General features: G+C 33.8%; 1 protein-coding gene across 12 annotated transcripts in view; it reads left to right on the forward strand.

The window, feature by feature from the left end:
- ICE2 (interactor of little elongation complex ELL subunit 2) overlaps positions 1-22,926 on the forward strand; it is a 60,747-nt gene that overhangs the window by 21,151 nt on the left and 16,670 nt on the right. For 10 of the 12 annotated variants that reach the window (XM_072962313.1, XM_072962318.1, XM_072962312.1 and 7 more), the window contains 7 exons: positions 92-229; positions 919-1,035; positions 1,208-1,367; positions 2,543-2,724; positions 9,627-10,623; positions 11,330-11,505; positions 15,964-16,093. In XM_072962313.1, coding sequence (XP_072818414.1) covers positions 92-229; positions 919-1,035; positions 1,208-1,367; positions 2,543-2,724; positions 9,627-10,623; positions 11,330-11,505; positions 15,964-16,093 — 1,900 coding nt within the window. Of the gene's footprint in view, positions 1-91; positions 230-918; positions 1,036-1,207; positions 1,368-2,542; positions 2,725-9,626; positions 10,624-11,329; positions 11,506-15,963; positions 16,094-19,588; positions 19,913-21,480; positions 21,508-22,926 lie in introns of those variants that run through there. The other 2 variants (XM_072962319.1, XM_072962317.1) reach the window with 2 other exon arrangements.

The raw sequence follows: 22,926 nt of genomic DNA on the forward strand, positions 1-22,926 counted from the left end.
ATTATGTATAGTCACATGTAGCTAAATTATTTTCATTGCATTATTAGAGAAGTACAATACGGATGAATTTCTCTTAATTTTTATTTTTAAGCAAATTTTAAAAGCTTGCATTGAACAAGTGAAAAAGTATCCAGAATTCTATACGCTCCATGAAGTCACCAGCTTAATGGGATTCTTCCCATTCAGAATAGAGATGGGATTAAAGTTAGAAAAAACTCTTCTCGCATTGGTAAGGTTAACATATGAAAATAAAAATAAACTTATTTTTGTCTGAAACATTATTTGTATTGCATGTAGAAACATAATTTAAGTATATTTCAGAATTTATTTGTATTGCATGTAGAAACATAATTTAAGTATATTTCAGAATTTGTGTTTGAATTTTGAACAATAACAAGATAAAACTTTTAAAATAGGCAGTACAAATGTGTCCCTTTTTATTTTATGAATTTTATGCCAGTACTTGATGTTTTTAAAAATATCACTGCCAATTTTATTTGATTTTCTTTTTTTAGTTTCTGAATTTTTAACGTCCCTGAATGCAAGCAGAAAGCTCTTTTTTTTTTTAATGAGGGATTTTACTCATAATCGTATTGGATGTAAGTGTGTATAGATAAGATATTTCTGTTATACCCTATTATGACTTGTATTTAATAAAATGAGAGGTTAGAACTTAAAGTGGCAGGGAAAATTCCACAGCACCCTTGTCTTGGACCCTTTTTAAAAAATATATATATAAGGATTATCAAGTAAAACCATGAAAGTCATCTGTCTTAAGAAGGCTCTAAATTTGACATTGCATTTAGTAGAATGACAAATTTTAACTTAGAAGTTTCATATGATGAAAAGATACTTTGGGAAAAATTCAGTATTTCTGCAATAAAACATTCTTCTCTCTTTTTTTTTTTTTTTATTTAGGGCAGTGTAAAATATGTGAAAACAGTATTTCCCTCAATGCCTGTAAAGTTGCAGCTGTCAAAAGATAACATGCCTGCCACCGAAGCACCAGAACAAATCGCCGCAGCTATGCATTATGTGAGTAGGGAGGTGGTTTTGGATCTTCCTTAGTGATCCTGTGTGCCTCGTGCACAGGTGCATGTGACCTGTTCTGAACTTCCCTCCCTGATTGTCTCCCTTCTTTTCATTACTTAGCCAAAGAAGTTTCCAAGAAGTATAATCAAGTAATAAGTTTTATGTTGTTTTTCAGGATATTAGTAAAGACCCAAATGCAGAGAAGCTTGTTGCAAGATACCACCCTCAGATAGCTCTAACTAGTCAGTCATTATTTACCTTGTTAAATAATCATGGACCAAGCTACAAGGAACAGTGGGAAATTCCAGTGTGTATTCAAGTAATACCTGTTGCAGGTTTGTGATTTGCCATGTCAAGTAATGCTCTCAACAGAAATGAAACAGTTCTATTTCACCTGTCTAAACATAGGTGGTCATTTGTCCAATACGAAAGTAAAAGTTTTGATTCAAGAAAGATATAAATTTGACAGTTACATTCCGTTATTTTTTAAATATATAGCGCTAGTATAGAATTTATAGTCATAAATGAATTATTAGATCTACAGAACCTGTACATATGCTGGGGGCATGAGAGGTAAAGAAATAATTATGGTTTAGGGTGGCCAAAAATATGTGAAGTGATGACATTCTTCTCTCTTTCACTAAAATGAAAGGAATGTAATGGTTTATTAGATGGGGGTGGGAAGGGACAGACTGGGATTTCAAAATGTAGAATAGATAAACAAAAGTATAATGTATAGCACAGGGAAATATATACAAAATCTTATGGTAGCTCACAGGAAAGAATGTGACAGTGAATATATGTATGTTCATGTATAACTGAAAAATTGTGCTCTAACTGGAATTTGACACAACATTGTAAAATGACTATAACTCAATAAAAAATGTTAAAAAAATAATTTATTAGATAGCCTCAAATGCATGAGTTCCCAGGACTTATTTGTCTTTTATTGGAATTCAGATTAAAACAAATCTATGCTTATCAATGTAGGATAGTTTCTCTTTTGACAGTAAAATTAAATTTTACACATAAATTCTTCTGTAAAAAATATTATTCCCCTTTTATTTTTGTCCATGTTTAATAATTTTTTCGTAGCTTTTAGAATTAATATTATTGTACATAATTGTAGTAAATGAAGGACTATGTCTAATTAAAGGAAAGTACAAATTAGAGTTAAATGTGATATATTCTCTGTGGTAAAATTTTTATCAGTTTCTGAAAGTATAATTCAAGAGGAGCTGAGGAATAATGACAGTAAAAAGCAGAAAATCCTTTGAAAAATTGTTAGAAAAAGAATATGTTTTTCTTGCCAGTAAGATTCTCTTGCCCTTTGTCTCTAAGGGACTTTAAAAAAATCTTTTAGTTCAAGGCAAGTGTATGGGACTTGTGCTTCCATTTTCCTATCTTATGTCCCTTGGTTTAGTAATTCTTCTGTTTTGCATCCTCTTTTGTTTTGTTTTTAATGACTGTTGTAAACTAATCACCCCCATTCTTCTCTTTCTGTTTTAAGGTTCAAAACCAGTTAAAGTAATATATATTAATTCACCACTTCCCCAGAAGAAAATGACAATGAGAGAAAGAAATCAAATCTTCCATGAAGTTCCATTAAAATTCATGATGTCCAAAAACACATCTGTTCCAGTCTCTGCAGTATTTATGGACAAACCAGAAGATTATATATCTGAAATTGATGTATGTAGTACTTTCTTTTTGTTGTTGTTGTTGTTGTTTCTTGTTTATCCTTTTGAAACATAAAATTTTATTGCAGGTCTCTAAATCTAGTAGTTAAAAATACAGACTTTACACTGAAACTTAAAATTGAACCCAAGCATGACTTTAGGCAACTAATTTACCCTCTCTCTGCCTCGGTCTTCTTTTTACGAAAGAAAGGTGATAATACCTACTTTATAAAATTGCTGTAAGGATTAAGTTTGGTATTTATATGTCAAATGCTGACCACAGTTTTTAGTATGTATGTACTAAAAACTTAATCATGGTGATGGTTTTATTTAATTGGTCTCATTCATTTTCAAAAGTTTTTGATATGAATAGAAACAGATGAGTTTGTTTGGTGCAGAAAGTATTTGGCCAGATTGTTGACCCTTTTGGTATAAACTTAGTAGCTGAGTGACTTTTTAGACAGGCTACGTGATCTCACTGTGTCTAGTTTGCTCATCTGTAAGGTGGGTATGATGATAACCTAACTCACAGAATTATTTGGGATTAAATGAGTTAATACATGTAAATCATTTAGAACAATGCTTGGCACTTCGTAAATGCTAGCTTCTATTATTTTGTGTATTTTGAAATATTTTTCCATGGTTATTAAAATAAGGCATTCTGTGTATACAAAACTTTATTCATTGATTTCACAAATACTTATTAAGCAGATACTGTTCACATACTGAAGATATAACAATGAAGAAAAAGGAAGTCTCTTTTCTCTCAGAGCTTACATTAGTGGCAGGGGATACAGGTAATTAAAACAATAGCAAAAAAGCAGGTAGTGATAAATGCTGTGCAGAAAAATTGAACCGGTTAAGGGGGAAGATGGGAATGAGATTCATGAGCAAGAAGTCTTTTTTAAGAACAGGAAAAAATATGAACAAGGACTTGAATAAAGTGAGAGAGCAAACAAAATTGAGAAAATAAAATAATGTTTTTCTTATTTTTACGAAAGAGCTCATACTATATTAACATGTTGATCGCCCACTGTGGAGCAGGTGCCCCTGAGGAAACACAGCTGTCATGCATATTTGGCTGATACGGTGTTCAGTGTGCTAGGGATGCTGGTCTTTTGTGTTCCATATTTACTTATCTTTTTCTTGGTTTGCTATTTGCTTTTCAGTAGTTTTATAATGTGTATGTCATAAAGCACTTCCAGCTTTTCTTAAGGTTTTTGGGCGGTTTTTGTTTTTGTATTTGTTTTTTTTTTACATTTTAAAATCCACCCAAAATGTGTGTTCACATGAGGTGAAATGTCAGGAACTAATAAGTGCCATAAAGAAACATGAAGTAGGTTAAGAGAGATTAAAAAGTGACAGAGTAACTTCTTTCACTAATGGCAGACCAGGTAATTTGGGCCTTCCCCATTACTGATGATAACTAAAAAGAAAGTAGATATATTATAGAATCATCAAAGGGCTAACAAAATTGGAAGGACTTACAGAACTGAGATACTAGAGAAGACCAGAATCCAGGTTGATAAGCCTGTCACTTAGGGTAATTTTTGCCTGGAATATTATCTGCCAATTCTGAGGAAGCAACAAAATATGTGTTGACAGCATCACTGGACTAGGGTGACGAATATCAGAGTTCAGTTTTCCACCAAGAGTTTGGATCCTGCAGGGCTGTACCCCAGAAATAAATCAGTTTCTCAAAGATTGTATCCTGGTTTTTCAGGCTTTGGACTTGGATTCAGATGCTCTTTCATTGCTAGTGTTTCTGGACAGCTAGCAAAAGCAAATGAAAATAATCCTAGAGGAACACAGCATCCTTTTGAAGCTCAAATTATCTCTACAAATAACTTTTTAAATGTAGCATCCAGAACATAGTTAAAGATAACTAGACACTGGAGGAGACTAGATACTTAAGCAAGAACCATCACAAACAATGACCAAAGAAATAGACTCACAGAAATGGATCCTAGGATTATCAATCACAAACTGTGAGCCAGCTCTGTTTAATTATATGCTATGTATGCAAGGAAATAAAAGGTATGCTTGAAGATTTCAATGAGGAACTAGAAACTTCTAAAAGAGCAGATATGAAAAAGAACTAAATAAAAATCTTAAAACTAAAAAATATAGCAAGTATAGTTAAAAAGTCTATAAAGGGGGTTATTAGCACATTAGATAAAACTGAAGAGAGAATAAACTAGAAGATGGGTCTGAAAAGACTATAATGAAACAAAGACAACAAGAAGATAGAAACTGTGGAGAACAGGCAAGAGGTACAGAGAGTATAGTGGGGATGTCTAACATGCATGTACCTGCACCCAAAAGGTGTATAAGAGATAATGAGACCAAATCATACTTGGAGACAATGAAATAACTCTTGAAAGCCACCAGAGAAACAAAAGGCGCGTTATACTATGCAGGCCTGAGAGTCAGACTGGCAAGTAACAACAACAATGGACTCCAGAAGACATTGAAACAATATATTGTGCTGAGAGAAAATAACGCTCTTACTAAAATTGTCTAACCAGTGAAAATATCCTTAAATAACTAAAAAAATTAAAGATTTTTTAGGTAAAAACTGAGTTTGCTACTAGCAGACCCCCTCTACTGGATGTTCTTTGGGCACAAGGGAAATAACCCCACACAGAAGGAAGTTGGTGAAAGATGCAAGAACAAATGAAGAATAACAAAAGTCAGAATGATGTGGGTGGGCTCTAACTTGTAGGTGAGTGCAGGGACACTCCCGAAGTTAAAATAGGTCTGCGATGACCTAAGCACTAAGAATTCTAGAAACTAACCAGCCAAAGTCCCTTCCAAAACTAAAGCCTTCATCAGAGAAAACTCCTTAGTGGTAAAAAGTCCATATTGAGCAGAACAAGGACATTAAAGATAAAGAGAAGACAGGTTTTCAGATAACTGTGGGAGAGGGGACTAGAGGAGGCAGATCTCAGAATACACTAAAGATTTTGTATGTACACGCAGACACACAGCCCCACATGCTTATACACAGTACACACGTCGTGGTAACAATGAAGCATGAGTTTAGAGCCATGAAGCTAAGAAAGCTATGCTGTTACACCACCCTGCCCCTCACAGGATTATCTTCCTACAGAAGCAGGAAAACCCATCTCAATTAACCATGAGGAACAGAAGAGGATTATTGATGGAAGCTCTCACAGAGTTATTAGAAGAAAGAAGATAATTGCTGTAGCATTTTTGTCAGATAAAGACAGATGTACCCACAGAACAGATGAAAACTAATGTGTTCATCCTTTGCCCTAGAAATCTAACTTCTAGAAGTGTAGCTCAGAAGTATATGAGGAAAAGAATAAAATGTTTGTGCAAGGTATTCATTGCAGCTATAAAGTATTCATTAGAAATAGTTCTCATGTCCCTTAATAGGTTGTTGATTAAATAAACTGTCCATCCTCAGTAGCATACAGTGCAGCGGCTACAGGCATACCATGTTTTATCACACATTGCTTTATTGCACTTTACAGAGAATGTGTTTTTTTACAAATTGAAGGTATGTGGCAACCCTGCATGAAGCAAGTCTGTTGGTGCCAGTTTTCTAGCAGCATTTGCACACTTCGTGTCACTGTGTCACATTTTGGTCATTCTTATAATATTTCAAACTTAATTATACTTGTGGTGGTGATCTGTGATGAGTGATTTTTGATGTTACTACAACTTGAAGGCTCAGATGATGGTTAGCACTTTTTAGCAGTAAAGTATGTTTTAATTAAATTATGTACATTTTTTAAAGACATAATGCTATTGCGGATGTAGTAGACTACAGTATAGTGTAAGCATAACTTTATATGCACTGGGAAACTAAAAAAATTCGTGTGACTCACTCTTTTGTGATACTTGCTTTATTGTGGTAGTCTAGAACCAAACATGCAATATCTCCAATGTATGCCTATAAAAGGAAACAGAAAGCTCTAGATATGCAACTATAGTGTGATGCCCAAGATATATTGTTAAGAGAAATGTCCACTCCAAGAAGAATTAAGTGACTGTACATCCCTAAAGATTTATATCCTGAGTTCAAAGAGAATTGCCAAAAAGATCTTAAACTGCATTTGGTACTCATATTGTTAGTAATGATACTGCTGCTGTTAATTTGAACACATTATATAGTATGATAAAGCCAATAAGTACTTATGTTTATATTAGAAACCAAAAATTTTAGCATAAGAGATAAACAAATGCCAATCAAAGAAGTAAAAACCCTGTAATGGAATTGTGTTAAACAGATGCCAGTGCCAACTTGAAGGATTTCCCATTGGCCAGAGATGTGTCAGTTTGACTGTGACAAAATGGCTGCAGTGGATGGAAACATATGAAATATGTTAAATTCCATGGATTCATAATGATACTTTTTAAAAAAAGGTTTACTAATTACCTTTGGAGAATTCTAGTGTGTAGTCATTATTTTGAAAACTGATTTTTAAAAATTCAAATATTTCTCTTTGCCTTTCTAGTACAAACAATATCTCAGGGTAATGATAGACCATGACTGTAACAATTTTGCACCTCCTAATGAAGTAGTGAATCTAGGCAGTGCTCATCATCAGTGACTGCTAGAATCATTAGAAGATCAGTAAGGAATTTTAATGGATAGATTAGACTGATGACACTTGAATGAACAGAACAACTGTAATATCACAGGAAGAAATACAATCAGACACAGCCTCCTGGTTGAAGTACATGGTACCACATACAACATATTCAGATTTTTTTTAATGTGCCTGAATCTGATCAAGCTACTAGATCGTTTTAATAGGAAATCTAGGGGATAGACGAATGTATTAAATGACCTCATGGGGATGCAAGAGTTAAGATCCAGGATGTGGAAATTTTTACAGGATAACTAATCTGGTTTCTTCTACAAATATCTAATGTATGTGAAAGTTGGCAAAGTATAGGAAGAGGCATTTGACAAATTAAAGAAAATTGAGAAATGTCAACCAAATGCAGTGTAGGCATCTTGGTTGGATCCTGATTCCAATAAACAATTGTAAAGAAATTTATCAGACTAGGAAATTTTAACACTGGTTAGGTATTTCATGACATTAAGGAATTGTAATAATTTTATTGATGTAATAAACATGTTTTACAGAAGAATTTTAAGTACATACTATTTACAGGTAAATGATATTTTTAAGTTTGTCCAAATTTGTTCTGTCAGCGGTGAGAACATTGTTTTTTAGGTCGTTAATTTTGGTTTTATATTTATGAAATTTCTTCATTTTATTGTTATGATTCTATTGTTATTTTCCTATTTCTTGAAAAGGCTATGAATGGTACTTCTGATTTTTAATGTCCAGTGTTCTAATTCTTAAGTATTTTGGAATTGTCACTTTAATTTCTTCTTATATCCAACAATTTGAGGTGTTCTTCAGTTCCCAAGTACTTGGGTTTATTATTATTTGTTTACATTTTTCTTAATGATTTCTAACTTTATTTCCTTCTAAACAGAGTAAGACCTTAGCAGATTTTGCTTTGTGCTATATTGATGTTTTCTTTGTATATTAATTTATAGTCCGTCTTGGGAAATGCCCCTTCGATTCTTGGGAGGGAAAAGGTGTATCTTTGTAGTCTATATGTATGTTCTCAGTCATTCATGTATTGTTGTTTCAGTCATTAAATATGATTCATACTTTCTACACCTCTATTAATTTTTACTTGGATACAGTGTATCATTGACCAAGTACAGTTGTGTTTCTGTCAAATTTTTTGTTTTTCAGTTTTGATGATTTTGATGTTATTTGGTGCGTCCCAGTTCATTATCCATCATGGATTTGATCTTTTTTCAACATAGGATTACTTTTTCTATCTAATGCTTTTTGCATTGAATTCCACTTTGTCTAACACTTAATACTGCTATTCCTTCTTTATTTCTTGATGTCATGTCCCATTCTTTTCTTTTGAACCTTTGTGTAAGAATGCTTCATGTAAACAGTACATAGTTTAATTTTTTTTTACTAAATCTGGTAGTCCTTATTTTAGTAAGTGCTTCCATTTACTGCGAAACTACTTACTATGCCAAGAAGCTTTATATAATTTCTCATTTAATCCTTAGAACAAATCTGAGGGTGACCCTATTATGTCTATTTTAGAGATGATGAAATTGATTTTCAGAGAGGTAAAGTAATTTACACAGGTAGATCTTTCTTACTTATTGCCTGAAGCTGTTGAAGTATTTGTCTCCCAAACCCTAAACTGTTAGGCAATTCTATCAGATTTATCTAAAATGCTCTGCTAGATTGAGGAGAGATGTTGCTGCTTGGGGAGAAGACAGTTTATTGCTAAATAACTTAAAAATGTCTGTAGTTCTTCCACTACCAAAACAGTATAAGCAAAACTATCACCTCAGGAGCTTCATGTCCCAGAATGCAATAAAACCACTTCCTGTCCATTTCTCCTCATATTACTGAGAGTTGTCGTCCCTGAGTAGATACAGAAAGAAAGTCGTTGATTGATGTTAGAGGGTGGTGATACTTCCCCAGCCATGTTAGAAAGCAGCTTCCTGACAGCAGCCAAGAGGCTTTCCTCCTGGTCAGCTAAGTCCCTGCAAGAGTGTATAAAGTGAGTGTGAATGAAAAATCTACTGTTTTTCTGTTTAGCCTTACATTTCTTCTTTGTGATCCTGTCTGTTTTTTGATTAGTGGAATCTCTCTCGAGCTGTAGTAGTTCGCCTGTGTTTCCCATTTCCTTCATCAACATTTCAATGGGAAGGTAGGGTTAAATAAATTAGTTGATAATAGTTTGTCAAAGCAATAATCTTTCAAAGCAATTAGATTTTTCTTTTTGCTTTTAAAGAGCATGAACTATGTATGTGATAGGACATTAATAGGTGAAGGATGGCCTGGAATTTTTGCTAATGGTTTGCCAATATATTTTCTTAAGACGTCTTATGAAGTTAATGAATGCCGAAAAATTGAAACCCTTGAAAATTTGGATCTGGATTTTGATGATGATGTCACAGAACTTGAAACTTTTGGAGTAACTACCACCAAATCGTCAAAGTCACCAAGTCCAGCAAGCACTTCCACAGTACCCAGCACAACAGATACGCCCATAGCCCCCAGCACGGCAACCACATCTGTAGCACCAAATGCACCAGACATTTCTGCTCACTCTAGAAGTTTATCTCAGATTCTGATGGAACAGTTGCAAAAGGAGAAACAGCTGGTGACTGGTATGGATGGTGGCCCTGAAGAGTGCAAAAATAAAGATGATCAAGGATTTATACCATGTAGTGAAAAGGTATCAAATTCTGACAAGTCTTTGGTGCAAGAAGATAACTTGAAAACATCCGATGCCTTTCAGTTAGAAAGTTCTACAGAAGTGGAAACTTCTAATGAAAATGATATGGCCACTGACATGGAGTGTGTTGGTGAAGCACTGAATGTTGTAGAGAACACAGACAATAATTCAAAGGAAAAGACTGTTACATCAGAAGCAGCTAAAACTGAAGATGTAGTTCTTTGCAATAGTGATACAGATGAAGACTGTTTAATAATTGATACAGAATGTCAAAATAATAGTAATGGAAAGACAGCCGAAGTGGGTTCTAATTTAAGTTCTAAGCCAACTAGCCTGAATTCTTCCTCAGGACAGGCTTCTGTAGGAAACCAGACTAATACTACTTGTAGTCTTGAAGAATCATGTATTTTAAAAAAACCTATCAAACGAGTATATAAAAAATTTGATCCAGTTGGAGAAATTTTAAAAATGCAAGATGAACTCTTAAAGCCAATTTCCAGAAAAATACCTGAGTTGCCTTTAATGAATTCGGAAAATTCTAAGCAGCCTCCTATTTCTGAGCAATCCTCTGCTCCTTCAGATGCCTCTGGTTGGCCAAAATCTATATGGCCTTCTGCCTTTCAGAAGCCAAAAGGACGTAAGTAAATATTTTCAAAGAATTTTATATTAACTGTTTGCCTGTACCTTATCCTCGATTTTCTCCCTCATCCCCTCACTTTCTATTTATTGTAACATGTTTTCTCTTTGTTATAATATCTTTGCATAGTCATTGATATTTTATTTTTCAATCTACTGTTCAGTATTTCAGCTTTTAAAACCTTCAGTCTAAAAATGTGGATGGATTTTTGTAACCTAAGTTATCCAACGTGTACAGTGGCCACTAAGCTACAGATAATGGACTGTAGGACGAATTTGATAAGTTATCATTTACCAAAAATAGTCATAACTATTTATTAGTCTAAATGTATTCCTGGTGTTGGGCTACAGTCTTGTACTTTTTCATTTTGTGAAATAAATACAAAGCTGCAGCTCAGCTCTGCCAGGATTATGAATAACACTACTTTTTAAGGCTTTTTTTTCTTCTCACTTCATCTGCTGTCTCACTAGTTTATACTTTGCCTAGGGTAAGTGAAAGCAGTAGTTAAAAGAAAGAGAGCCTTCAATAAAGCTTTGATTTTAGCTCTTGCTGGAGTTCTAGTAAAAGTAAACAGAAACGGTACTAGTGTGATGGTCAACTCAGAGGAAGTAGAAAGCTGATAGTTGAATTGTTTTATCCTGAATTATGATGGATAAAGGGCTAATGTATTTTAAAATAAAAATGAGAAATATAATTATTTTTAAAGGATTGCCATATGAACTTCAGGACTATGTTGAAGATACTTCGGAATATGTGGCTCCTCAGGATGGAAATTTTGTTTACAAGCTGTTCAGCCTGCAAGACCTGTTGCTACTTGTGCGATGCAGTGTCCAGAGGATAGAGACCAGACCACGTTCCAAAAAGCGGAAGAAAATCAGAAGAGTATGTAGTTACTTGGGGAGTTAGGATGTAATAGCATAAATAGATAATTAGCAAATATTTACATGGCGTTGTTATGAAGTTTAGTGTTAAATTGTTGGTTACTCTTACAGTAGATTTTCCACATGAAATACTGAAAACACTTTTAATAAGGGAGAGTGTTTACTTAAACCTAACAGTCATTAGTACTGGTGACATTCTTGCATGGAATAGATAAACTATGTGAAAAAGGCACCATTGTAGATTTGACCTAGGTTGGCACACATATTCCAGCTTTCTCTGTGAATTTGGATTTCCATTATGACATATTGGCCCCTTTCTTTCTTTCTTTGAGAATTTTCTTGAGTCATTTTAGAAGTTCAAGTTTTAAAAGGTGGGCTTTCATGCACATTTGAAATGTCTTCTCAGGATTGTTGGAAGACCAAGTGTCTTCCTTTCATTTTCCCCTGTTGTTTCTTTTGGGATTTGATATAAATGTTTTTCTCAGTTAAAAAAAATTTTTGCCACAATTTGAGTGATTGGTTCTTTGAGCAGTTTTCTGCGTTTGATATTTGAAGTTCTTTTTCAGATTAGTTTGAATTAGTTTGATTGTGTGTGTGTGTGTGTAACCACTGAATTCTGGTTAATAAAGAGGAGCTTTTGTGGCATAATTGATTGCACAAGAAGTAGTGCTAAGTCTCTCCTTTAACTTTTTCTTTAGAGAATTTTTCCTGTGATGTACATCTGTCATAGCATACCCTTCTTTCCTTCCTCCCTTCCTTCTTCTTTTTCTTCCTTCTCTTCTTCCTTCCTTCCTTCCTTTCTGTTTTGATATCTCTGTTTCTTGCTGTTTGACCTACCACCCAACAAGAATCCTCAGTGACCACTTTAGAACATCAGTGTGTTTTTGGCCAGGGAACAGTTAAATCAAGAACAGTGATGTTCTAGCATTGACCCTTGTGGGTCAACTTCCTGACTTTGCCTGGTCATATTAAGGTATAACGGAAAAGAAAAGAAAAAGAAGTACCTACCTTTCTCAGCTGCCAATAGCAGCAGAGGGAGAGTCTGTCATGAAAAAATGCTAAAGCCAGTCCATCAGGGTCAAGGATGTGTACTTTGTCCACCAGAATCCAATGCACTTAGTGGATCTTTGCCTTGATGGCACTTTTATCCTTAGAAGGAAGATTGTTAATAAAATTTTAAGTTTCTAATTCTCATAATTTGGTTTCATCATTGATTCAGACTTGAAATTTTAGAAACTAAATAGTTTTGAATTAAATGTATGGGGGAGTGTTTTTTTGTAAGAGAATCTCAAGGAATGATAAAATACTATGGGTCTGATATTAGTCTCCTTCTAGATAAATACAAATACTCCTTGTAGTAAAAGATTTTACTTTATTTGCTAATTTTTCTAATCTTACCTATATTTAACTGTGATGAATTTAACGGGCATAGCACGAACACATGAACATCTTGAATACATATAGTGTCAGTGCTGTGGATTATATTTTCAGAATTTTATTTCATTATTTCTTACTTGGTATCTGATTTATTTGGGCGCTAAACTCATTTCTTTTACATTCTACCCTCTGAGCCCATACCACTCTGTATTGATCTACCAGCTTATAGCACTTAGAAATTATTGATGGCCAGGATCTCTTCAGTGAGAACAGCCTAGGGATATTTTTGACACTGATTTAATTCTTAAAAAAGACAAACTGTTAAGAACATGGTCATTCACTTGACTAAAGTGAAATTACTAAAGTAAATGTTAAGACAAAACTTTACAGGAGACAATTCATTCTTCATCAAAATATCAGAACAGTCAAGTCCCAAAGAATAGCTGAACAGGAGCCTTATCTTTCCAGTTGTGTTAATCCCAGAATAAAATTTTAAAATTCTCAGTGAATGCTTATCATATTGTACCTGTCAGTATGTGTAATAGTTTAGTACACATGGTTTAAATTCCCTAGTAGAATGTATTCCCTTTGGAATCATCTCCTATTTATCTGTTTCTCCCAATTTTTTATTCCATAGGAACTTAATAAATAGGTATTGAATAAATGAGGAAAACTGGGGTAAGAAGAGAGGACCATGTTGTTAAGGAAGGGAAGTTGAGGCACTAGTTGAGAAATTTTAAAGCAGCACTGTTTAAACTCTAATTAGGTAAGAATGCATCTTCATTAATGTTTCCTACTTCAAAATCAACTTGTTTAGATAAAGTTTTAAAATATTCAGAAGACTTTTCAACCCCTGTTGTCCAAGAACCTTATCAGTTTTTTTCCTTTGGTTCTTCCATCCTGTGTTATCACAGTTGAGATTTTAGTTTCCAATATCATTTATCCTTCCTCACCAAAATTCTGCTTAATAAGAGCTGCAGAATAGAGGAGAACCTAAAACAGCAGCCAATTTCAAATGCTGGAATGAAATAAAGAGGGCTAATTTGGACCACAAGTTGGAACTGCAACTTCCTGTTCTACATATAATTACGAAATCCAGACCAAGTACCTTTGAATAATTTAACATTATTTCATTGTCTGTCTCAATCAGATTTCCTAAGAGCTATATTCTAAAGTGGGTCAAAAATTCAGATCCAGTTATTTTAAAGTTTATATTGCCATTCTAGGGCCAAAAAAAAGGATCCTGACAATTCTTGAGTATTAGGAAAGAACAGAATATACCTATTGGGGTTAATGACAGGATACTAGCTATGAAATATCTATTTGGGAATGTATGTAAAAGTTTGAAAGGCTTGTGTGAAAAACTGAAAGACAGAGAACCATGGCAAAGTTTCACTTAGGGAGAAAAGGAGCTACCAATCAAGGGATAAAGGAAATGTAAATTTAATTTTTATAATTTGAAAACTTTGTACTTAAAATTTCACTTTAATTTTGCAATACTAAAATAAAACATTCAGATTTTTCTTTCCATTGGCTTCCTGGAGATGGCAGTAGAATACGTACAGAAATTAATACTAGATTCAGGACTTCGTTTTGTAGATATAGCAGTATTATCAAAGAAAACCCCCCCAGAGTAGTTTCTTCAGAAAGAGTGATATTTTTTAATTTGAAAAGAAATCTAGAATTCCATTACCTATTCATGATCCAAAAGGGGATCTTTTTTATGTATTATTCTTTTTCCAACTCTGCTGTAAACTGGCTGTGTGCTCTTGAGCAGATATCTCGACCCTCTGGGTCTTCATTTCTTTGTATCTGGCTTCTGTTTGCAGCTATAAGAAACTGTAAGTGCATATTACCAGTTGCTGAAAAATTGTTATACAGTTAAATGCTTTTACAATAAAATAATACTAATCATAATTTTTTTTTAATTAAGAAGACACTGTAGGGAACTTACTACTCAAAAGTTTGGCCCCTGAAACAACAGCTTGTTAAAAATGCAAAGCCTCCGTTTTCACCTTAGATTTTGCATTTTAACAAAATCATCAGGTTACTCATATGCGTATTGAAATTTAAGAAGCACTGCTTTAGAGTCTTACAACATTCAAAGGTAATAATGAACCAAAGTTATTGTTAACAGAAATTTTGCTGGGTTTGGATTGTTTTTAATCACCACCATTATGCCAAGCCCACTTAATGTACCACTTTGTGAAAATCAGGAATTCTGAAACATTTATGAGATATTTTCAAGTATAAAAATGGTGATAGCTTGGTATAATTTCAGAAGTACTAACTAGCCATATCACTTTAAGTTCCAAAAATCATGTGTGGAAATGAAGAGACTGCTGTTAAGGGTAGAATTTTACGTGACAGAAATGAGGTAGCATGAGCACGGTGAACACGACTAGTGTTATAGGATTTCACAACGTGCGTCTCCTGACGTTTCCTTTAGACTGGTAATGGGTTCCGTCATTTTCCTAAATCTCGTTAGTGTCCTGACCAGCAAGCTCTAAATGGATGACTTGCCAAGTACTTAGTGTCTGGAATAAAGCCTTCATATTAGTGAAAGTAGCAACATTCACCGATGTTAGTGTAGATATTAGTGCTCATACACTCAAGGATTGAAAACAAGCTGCTCAGAGTATATAAGCCCGAGACAGTGTGACTAATGCTTTAAAGAGACCAAAAATTCTTACCTTTTTTATCCTCTTGAGAATTATTAGTATATATTAGTCTTGGCTTCCCAGCTTCTAGCTTTTAACCTTTAGCTAATTATGTGTCCCAGGTTCTGCTCCAAGGATTCTGTCAGTAGTCACATTCCGTGACAGAAATGGAATGTGTGCATGTGTAGGGAGGTATGTTGATCTTCGTTGGGGGTGACAGAGGCTGTTGGTTCAAGACCTCCTGTTTACCCACCTCTTGTCCACTTCTACAAAGAGTTCTGTCCCTCTCTCTGTCTGAATCCCAAAGGGTGAAGTAGAATTGCCTGAAAGCATTCTGAAAGGGGCAAAATTATATAGGCTATTATATTTGCTATTCATGGTAAATTAATGGAGCTTTCTAAAAGTATAACCTTGCACTGCAGCAATTTCCAGTTTATGTGCTACCGAAAGTGGAGTATCAGGGTTGCTACGGAGTTGAAGCTCTGACTGAAAGTGAACTTTGTCGCCTGTGGACTGAAAGTTTATTGCATTCCAACTGCTCATTTTATGTTGGTAAGTTATACAAGAGGCTTTGCTCTCCTTTTTAATTCCCTTGTATATACATACAATTCAATTTATGTATAAGTATTTCCATTCCGTACTTTTTATTTTCAGTTTTCTAATTGTGTTAACACGTCTTTCTATTAAAACACCATTCCTACTCCAGTGCTAAATGACAGGGTGGGAGCAGCGATTATCAAATGTTTTAATTTCCCTCTTATTCCCTTATTAATTGTACACGAACATCACTGTAATCATTCTTTTCTTAAAATACTTAATTTATTTAACAGTGTAACTAACTAAAAATATATGTATGTTTTCTAACAAGCTTTTATTTTTTTTTTTGGTAACAGCTGAACACAACATACATTTATTGTCTCACATTTCCATGGGTCAGGAGTTCACGAATAAGTATCTGGGTCCTATGTTCGTGGTCTCACTAGGCTGAAATCAGAGTGTTCACTGGTAGTGCAATGTTGTCCAAAGCTTGGGGTCCTCTTTCAGACTCACTTAGGCTATTGGCCGAATTCATTTCCTCTAACAAACTTTTTTAAAAAGTACTATTTAATTGGTTTCAGTGTATTTTGAAATTTTCTTAAAATTATAATGACATTGTTTTTTTAAATCTCAAATATCTTGATGAACTTTTCTCGAGTTTGTTTTTGTTTTGTTTTGAGGGGATAGTTAGGCAGGGACTTACTTTGTGTTGGCTGGGTTCACGTACAGTTAACATCCTTCACGTGAAGGGTTACTGGCTGATCAGTATTGATACTGTTCCGTTCCACTGGAATGCCTAATCCTGTACTTCTCAGTTCATCCTATACGTCCTAATCCATGCCAGGCATCTCAGGATGCCCCTCCACAATGTCATTTCCTTCCCTGGATTTCTCAGTGTATTGTCTTTTTTACGACTCTTATGACTTGTTGCTTTCTAGTTTATTGTTCTTTTTTAAGTCTATCCTCTTTTCTCCTTAGACAAAACTAGTTTAATGTCAGAGCCTGATGAAATTTTATATTCTTGCAGTGCTTAGCATAATTTCTGTTACACAATAAGTGTTATATGTGTGTTTTTCTTGCTTAATCAATAAAGGTTATCACTTGAAATTTTTTTCCACATTTTAGCTAATCAGTATTTTATCTTCATATCTTAAGAGAGTGTTAATAAGATCTTTGATATACTTTCTCTGCTTGGCCCTACTTAGGGAAGTGGCTAAATGCACTACTTGGTGATGCACTAGCTTCTTCCTCCCCCTTCATACATAATGCTGGAAGTTTGTTGTCATAGTTCTCAGCCAGTGACCACAATTTCAGCATTCTTTCAAAAAGACCTGTTGCAATGAAATGCACCAACAGTCTTCATGTACTACTAGCAGGCTATTGCCAGCCACATCAATTTTAGTTAAGGACCAAAGAAAAACTTACCGTTGAAATCTTTTTTAAAGTACTGGCAGAATAGATAGTCCTGACTAAAACATTTATAGTTTTTTTTTAATGTTTAACAGATAAAGCTACCATCATCAATATGCCTTACTTTATCAAAAGTACAGTAGTCTCCCGACTTAATTGCAGTTTTGTTCTCCAGCAGCTTGTTACCCCTCAGTCAACCATAGTCCGAAAACATGAAATAGAAAATTCTGGAAATAATTCATAAATTTTAAATTGCACACCATTCTGTATAGTGCCTAAGGCATGGACCATCCCTTTGTCCAGCGTATCCTGCCCATCAGTCACTTAGTAGCCGTCTCAGTACCAGATCTATAGTCGAGGTATCGCAGTGCTTGTGTTCAAGTAACTCTTATTTTACTTATTAATGGCCCTGAAGTGCAAGAGTGTAAGATGCTGGCAATTTAGATATGCCAAAGAGAAGCCACAAATGGCTTCCTTTAAGTAAAAATGTGAAAGTTCTCAACTTAATAAAAGGAAAGAAAACAATTCATGTGCTGAGGTTGCTAAGATCTGTGGTCAGAACAAACCTCCTGTCTGTGAAATTGTGAACAAGGAAAAATATATCCATGCTTGTTTTGCTGTCACTCCTCAGCCTGCACAAGTTATGAGTACTTAGTGAAGATAGAAAAGGCATTACATTTTAAAAATATTTCGAGAGAAAGAGACCACATTCAGAAAACTTTTGTTATAGTATATTGTTAAAATTGTTCTGTTGTATTATTGTTGTTGTTCATCTCTTACTGAGCCTAATTTATACGTTAAACTTTATCATAGGTATGTACAGGAAAAAGCAGTATATGTAGAGTTTGGTACTATCCTCAGTTTCAGACATTCACTGCAGAGTCTTGGAACGTATCACCTTGTGAACATGTTGGAACTCCTGTATTCTTTAGTCCTAAGTAATCATTTCACTATGTAACTTTATCGTCAGTAAATCCTATCCACTGATAACCCATTCATTTTAATGTAATGGGATGGTGTATTTTGTATCTTAGACACCTGTTTTTTGAGAAACTTATGTTGTATTGTAACATGGTTGTGTTTTCTTTGGGTGTCTTTGAGGTTTTTTTTTTTGTCTTCTTGTGTAGGAGTAAATATGTTTTGAAATGCTATTTTAAAAGCATTTATGAGTTTTGAGGTTTATTTTGAATGTTGTTATATTACTCTTTCAACTTAAGAAAAATGTTGCAACAGGAAGGGAGTGTAGGAGAAAGGACTCCTAAATAAGTTTTTATTATAGTTACTTTCTGGAAATAGGATAAAAACAGAAAGCTGCAGTTTGTTATAGTGTCTGGGGTGACTGAGTATAGTTAAAACAAGTTACGTATCAGATGTGACTATAAGGTAGTATGTGTGACTCATTACTTAGTCTCTTTTTTAAAGTTCTGTCTAACATCATGTAGAGTTAGTGGTTTTAGTTTTAAAGGAGAGCACCTGTCAACAGATGGTCAAGATATTTATATTTTATAGGGCATCTTAGGACATCTGGCTTCAGAAGTATTTATTACTGCCCTTTGACATCTAAATAACTAGCTAATTGAAAATTATTTTTACCTGTATGATATTTCACTTATTATGAGTTATAGTATGAACTTAAAAGCAGTAATGTGTTTCTTTTCAAACGTTTTGTTGTTTGATCTTCTGTGTGTCGGTCTCCCTTCCCTTGCTACTCTAGTCCTCCTAGCTTCGCCTCCTCCAGACTCCCAAGATACAGCTCTTAGCATATTGCTGGAGGTTTTGTTTTGTTGTTTTTCTCTCATTTTTGTTCTTTATGTACGTACTACTCAAATCAAATTATATATTACATTTGAAATGCTCCAAAATCATCCTTAGAAGCTATTAAATGTACATATGTATGTATATATATGTGTATGTGTATATACATACACACACATATATACACACACACACTTATATTTATGTATTTGTGTATGTTATAAAATAATTCAGTAATACTCTAACTCATTTATGAAGTATGTACTGAGGGTCAAGGACTATATATTCATTATTACTAATCCTTACTATTCTGTAGAATAGATGATGTTTATCTTTGTTTTACAGAGGAGGAAACTGAGGCTAAGAGAGAGATTATTGCTCAAGATTACACAATTTGTGGGAAATCCAGAATTTATATCCATATCTTTTCTGATTCCACTATAATGGAATGTAGAAAGCAAGCTGACTGTGGGAGTCAAAAGATAAGTGTATGAGCACTTCATATTTTATAGTTATTTTACCTTGGGTAAAATCATTTACGTTCTCTAGACCTCAGCTTTTTCATCTGTATATAGTGGCCATAATAATATTTTGTTCAGTCTACCTCAGGGACTGTATACACAAATCCTTTTTATTACAATGATTACATAATGTATTGCCCTAGAAGTAGACGTCTCCTTAATGAAGATAGATACCTAAAGACAAGGAAGTAATACCGTGTATATTTTTGTACTGAGAAAAAGATGAAAATATGAAAATAATCTTTATGATACCAGAATAGGAAAGAATTTCTTAACCAAAAATTAAAAGAAGACTAGTTGGGGTAGTGGGGAGGGTATAACTCAGTGGTGGAGTACATGCTTAGCATGCACAAGGTCCTGGGTTCAGTCCATAGTACCTCCATTAAAAGAGTAAGTAAATTAAAAAACTGAATTAACCCCCCAAATTTTAAAATAAATTAATTAATTAAAGGAGACTTCAAAAACCTGATAATGTCTGTATACTTACACATAATTTTTAAAATGTTTATGTGGTGCTCCTTCAGTCCTAAGACACTGTCAGTAGTAAAATATACCTTTGTTTTGATATGTTTTTCCCTTTGATTTTTAGCTTTTTAAGTGTAGCAATCTACATTCAGAAAAGTGAAAAAATTATAAATATACTTTACAGCTCAAGGAAGTATAACAAACCAGCACCTCTTAACTAGCAGCCAGATCAAGATGTTGAAAACTACCAGTGCCCAGGAAGACTTCCCTTGTGACACTTCCCAGTCTTAGCCTTTTTCCTCTCCTGCAGTGGTCACCACTATACTGGCTTCCAGTGTAATCGTTCTGTTTTTGTCAGCTCTATACAAGTTAAATCCTAAAGTAGTACTCTGTTGTTTATGCCTTCTTTTACTAACATATTTTTTGAAATTTATACATTTTGTGTATAGCAGTAGTTTATTTTTATTGTTTTTGACATACTCCTTTATAAGAATATATCACAATTTATTAATCCACTTAACTTTGGGAGCCTGCTGGGGTTGTTTCCATGTTAATACAACTATGAACATCTTGTAAATGTCTGTTAGTGCAGTGTGTACACATTGCTGTTGTGTGTCTACCTAGGAGTGGAATTACGGGGTCGTAGCTTAAGCATCCATTCATCTTCAGTAGAGAATTCTAGAAAGTTTCCCCAAGTGGTTGTGTCGCTTTACATTTACATTAGCAGTATGTGAGGGTTGCAGTTTCTCCACAGCCTTGTCCATACTTGGTCTTATCAGTTTATTTAATTTTATCCATGCTGGTAGGTAGATATTGATAATACCTCATTAATGTTTTAATTTGCCTTTCCTTGGTTATTTAGGAAGTTGGATACTTTCATTGATTAATAATTATTTGGGTGTTCACTTTTGTGAATTGCCTGTTCAAACTTCTTTTTCTATTGGCAAATTTTTGTTTGGTAGTTCTTTGTTAGTTTTAAATGTTACAGATATTTTTCTTCTACTCTCTGCCTTGACTTTTCAGTCTCTTAATGGTGTCTTTTGAACTTGATATAGACCAACAGCCATTTCCTTTATGGCTAATGATTCATTTGCCCTGTTTAAGAAATCTTCCCTACAGCAAAATCATGAAGATATTATCACAGATTATCTTTTAGAAGCCTTATTTTTTTATTTTTTAATTTCTAGATACACAGTTCTTGTAGTATTTATTTTTGCATGGAATATCAAGTTTTGTTTTTTTTTTTCCCAGTTTTCAGCACCATTTACTGAAGAGACCATTCTTTGCTGTTCTCCAGTGTTACTTGTGTTATAAATCATATATGTGATAATTCTGGACCCTCTTTCTCTATCCTTGAGACAGTTCCTGTTTTAATTACTCTAGCTAGAGCAATTAAGTAATTACCCTAGCTAAACCATTAACTGTCTTAATTACTCCAGCTTTATAAAATGTTTTACTATTTGATAAAGTAAATTTCATCAGCTTGTTTTTCTTCAATTAAAAAATACCTATCAGATATTTTGTCTGCATTTATTGTTATGATGGTATAACTTTTCTCTTTTCTTCTACTAATGTTATGAATCATATTAATTAATTTTAAAATGTTAATCCACCCCATGTCCCTACCATTTATACAGCTTGGTCATGATATATAACTCTTTTTGTATGTTGGTAGATTTAGTTTGTTAATACTTATTTTGCCATCTGTGTTTATGAGTGAGATTGGCCTATAATTTTCCTTGTGAGATATTGGTATTAAGGTTAAGTTTATGTCATAAAATGGGTTGGGATCTATTTCCTCTTTTTCTGTTATCTGGTAGAATTTTTATTGGTGTTATTTCTTACTTCAATGTTTGGTAAATTGACCTGAGAAGCATGTAGATCTAGAGTTTCTTTTTGAGAATGTCTTAATAATCAATTCAATTTTTAAATTAGTTTTAGAACCACTCAGATAATTCATTTCTTGAATCAATTTTAGTAACTGGTGTGTGTGCACATGTGCTTTTTTAAGAAATTTGTTTATTTTTCTAAAATTTTCAATATTAATGGCATAAAGATCCTCCTATGATCTTTTAATGTCTGTAGTAACTATAGTAATTATTACACATTACCAAAAAATTTGGGTTTCTGTCTACAAATTTTTTATGTTTTCTGTTTGACTTGTCTGTTCAGGGACTTCTTTTTCCTCTTAGTGCCTTCTTATGCATTGAATATTTTTATTCCATTGTCTTCCTTTTATTAATAGGATAGTTATATGTTAACATAATTATATGCTCTTATACTAGTCTCTTGATGATGATTTTAGAGCTGTGTTGTCTAATACAGTAGCTACTAGCCACAGATGACTATTTAAGTGTAAATTTATTAAAATTAAGTAAAATTCAGAATTCAGTTCCTCAGTCATACCAGCCATATATCAAATGCTCAGAAGCCACATCTGGTTACTGCACTGGACACTGCAGATATTTTCATTATCACAAAAAAGTTCAGTTGGACCCTGCTACTCAAGTAATTATAACATGCATTTTTTGATTTTCACCATTAATTATTGGTGTATTCTAGCCTCTTCTCAGACAATATTATCTTATTTTTATATACATTATAATCAGTGTATACATTTAATATTCATTTACCCTTAACCATGTAGTTAACTTTTTTAATGCTTTTCTTCTTGCATCTCTAAGATTCTAACTACAG

Source organism: Vicugna pacos, chromosome 6, assembly GCF_048564905.1.
Source record: "Vicugna pacos chromosome 6, VicPac4, whole genome shotgun sequence".
Taxonomy (NCBI): domain Eukaryota; kingdom Metazoa; phylum Chordata; class Mammalia; order Artiodactyla; family Camelidae; genus Vicugna; species Vicugna pacos.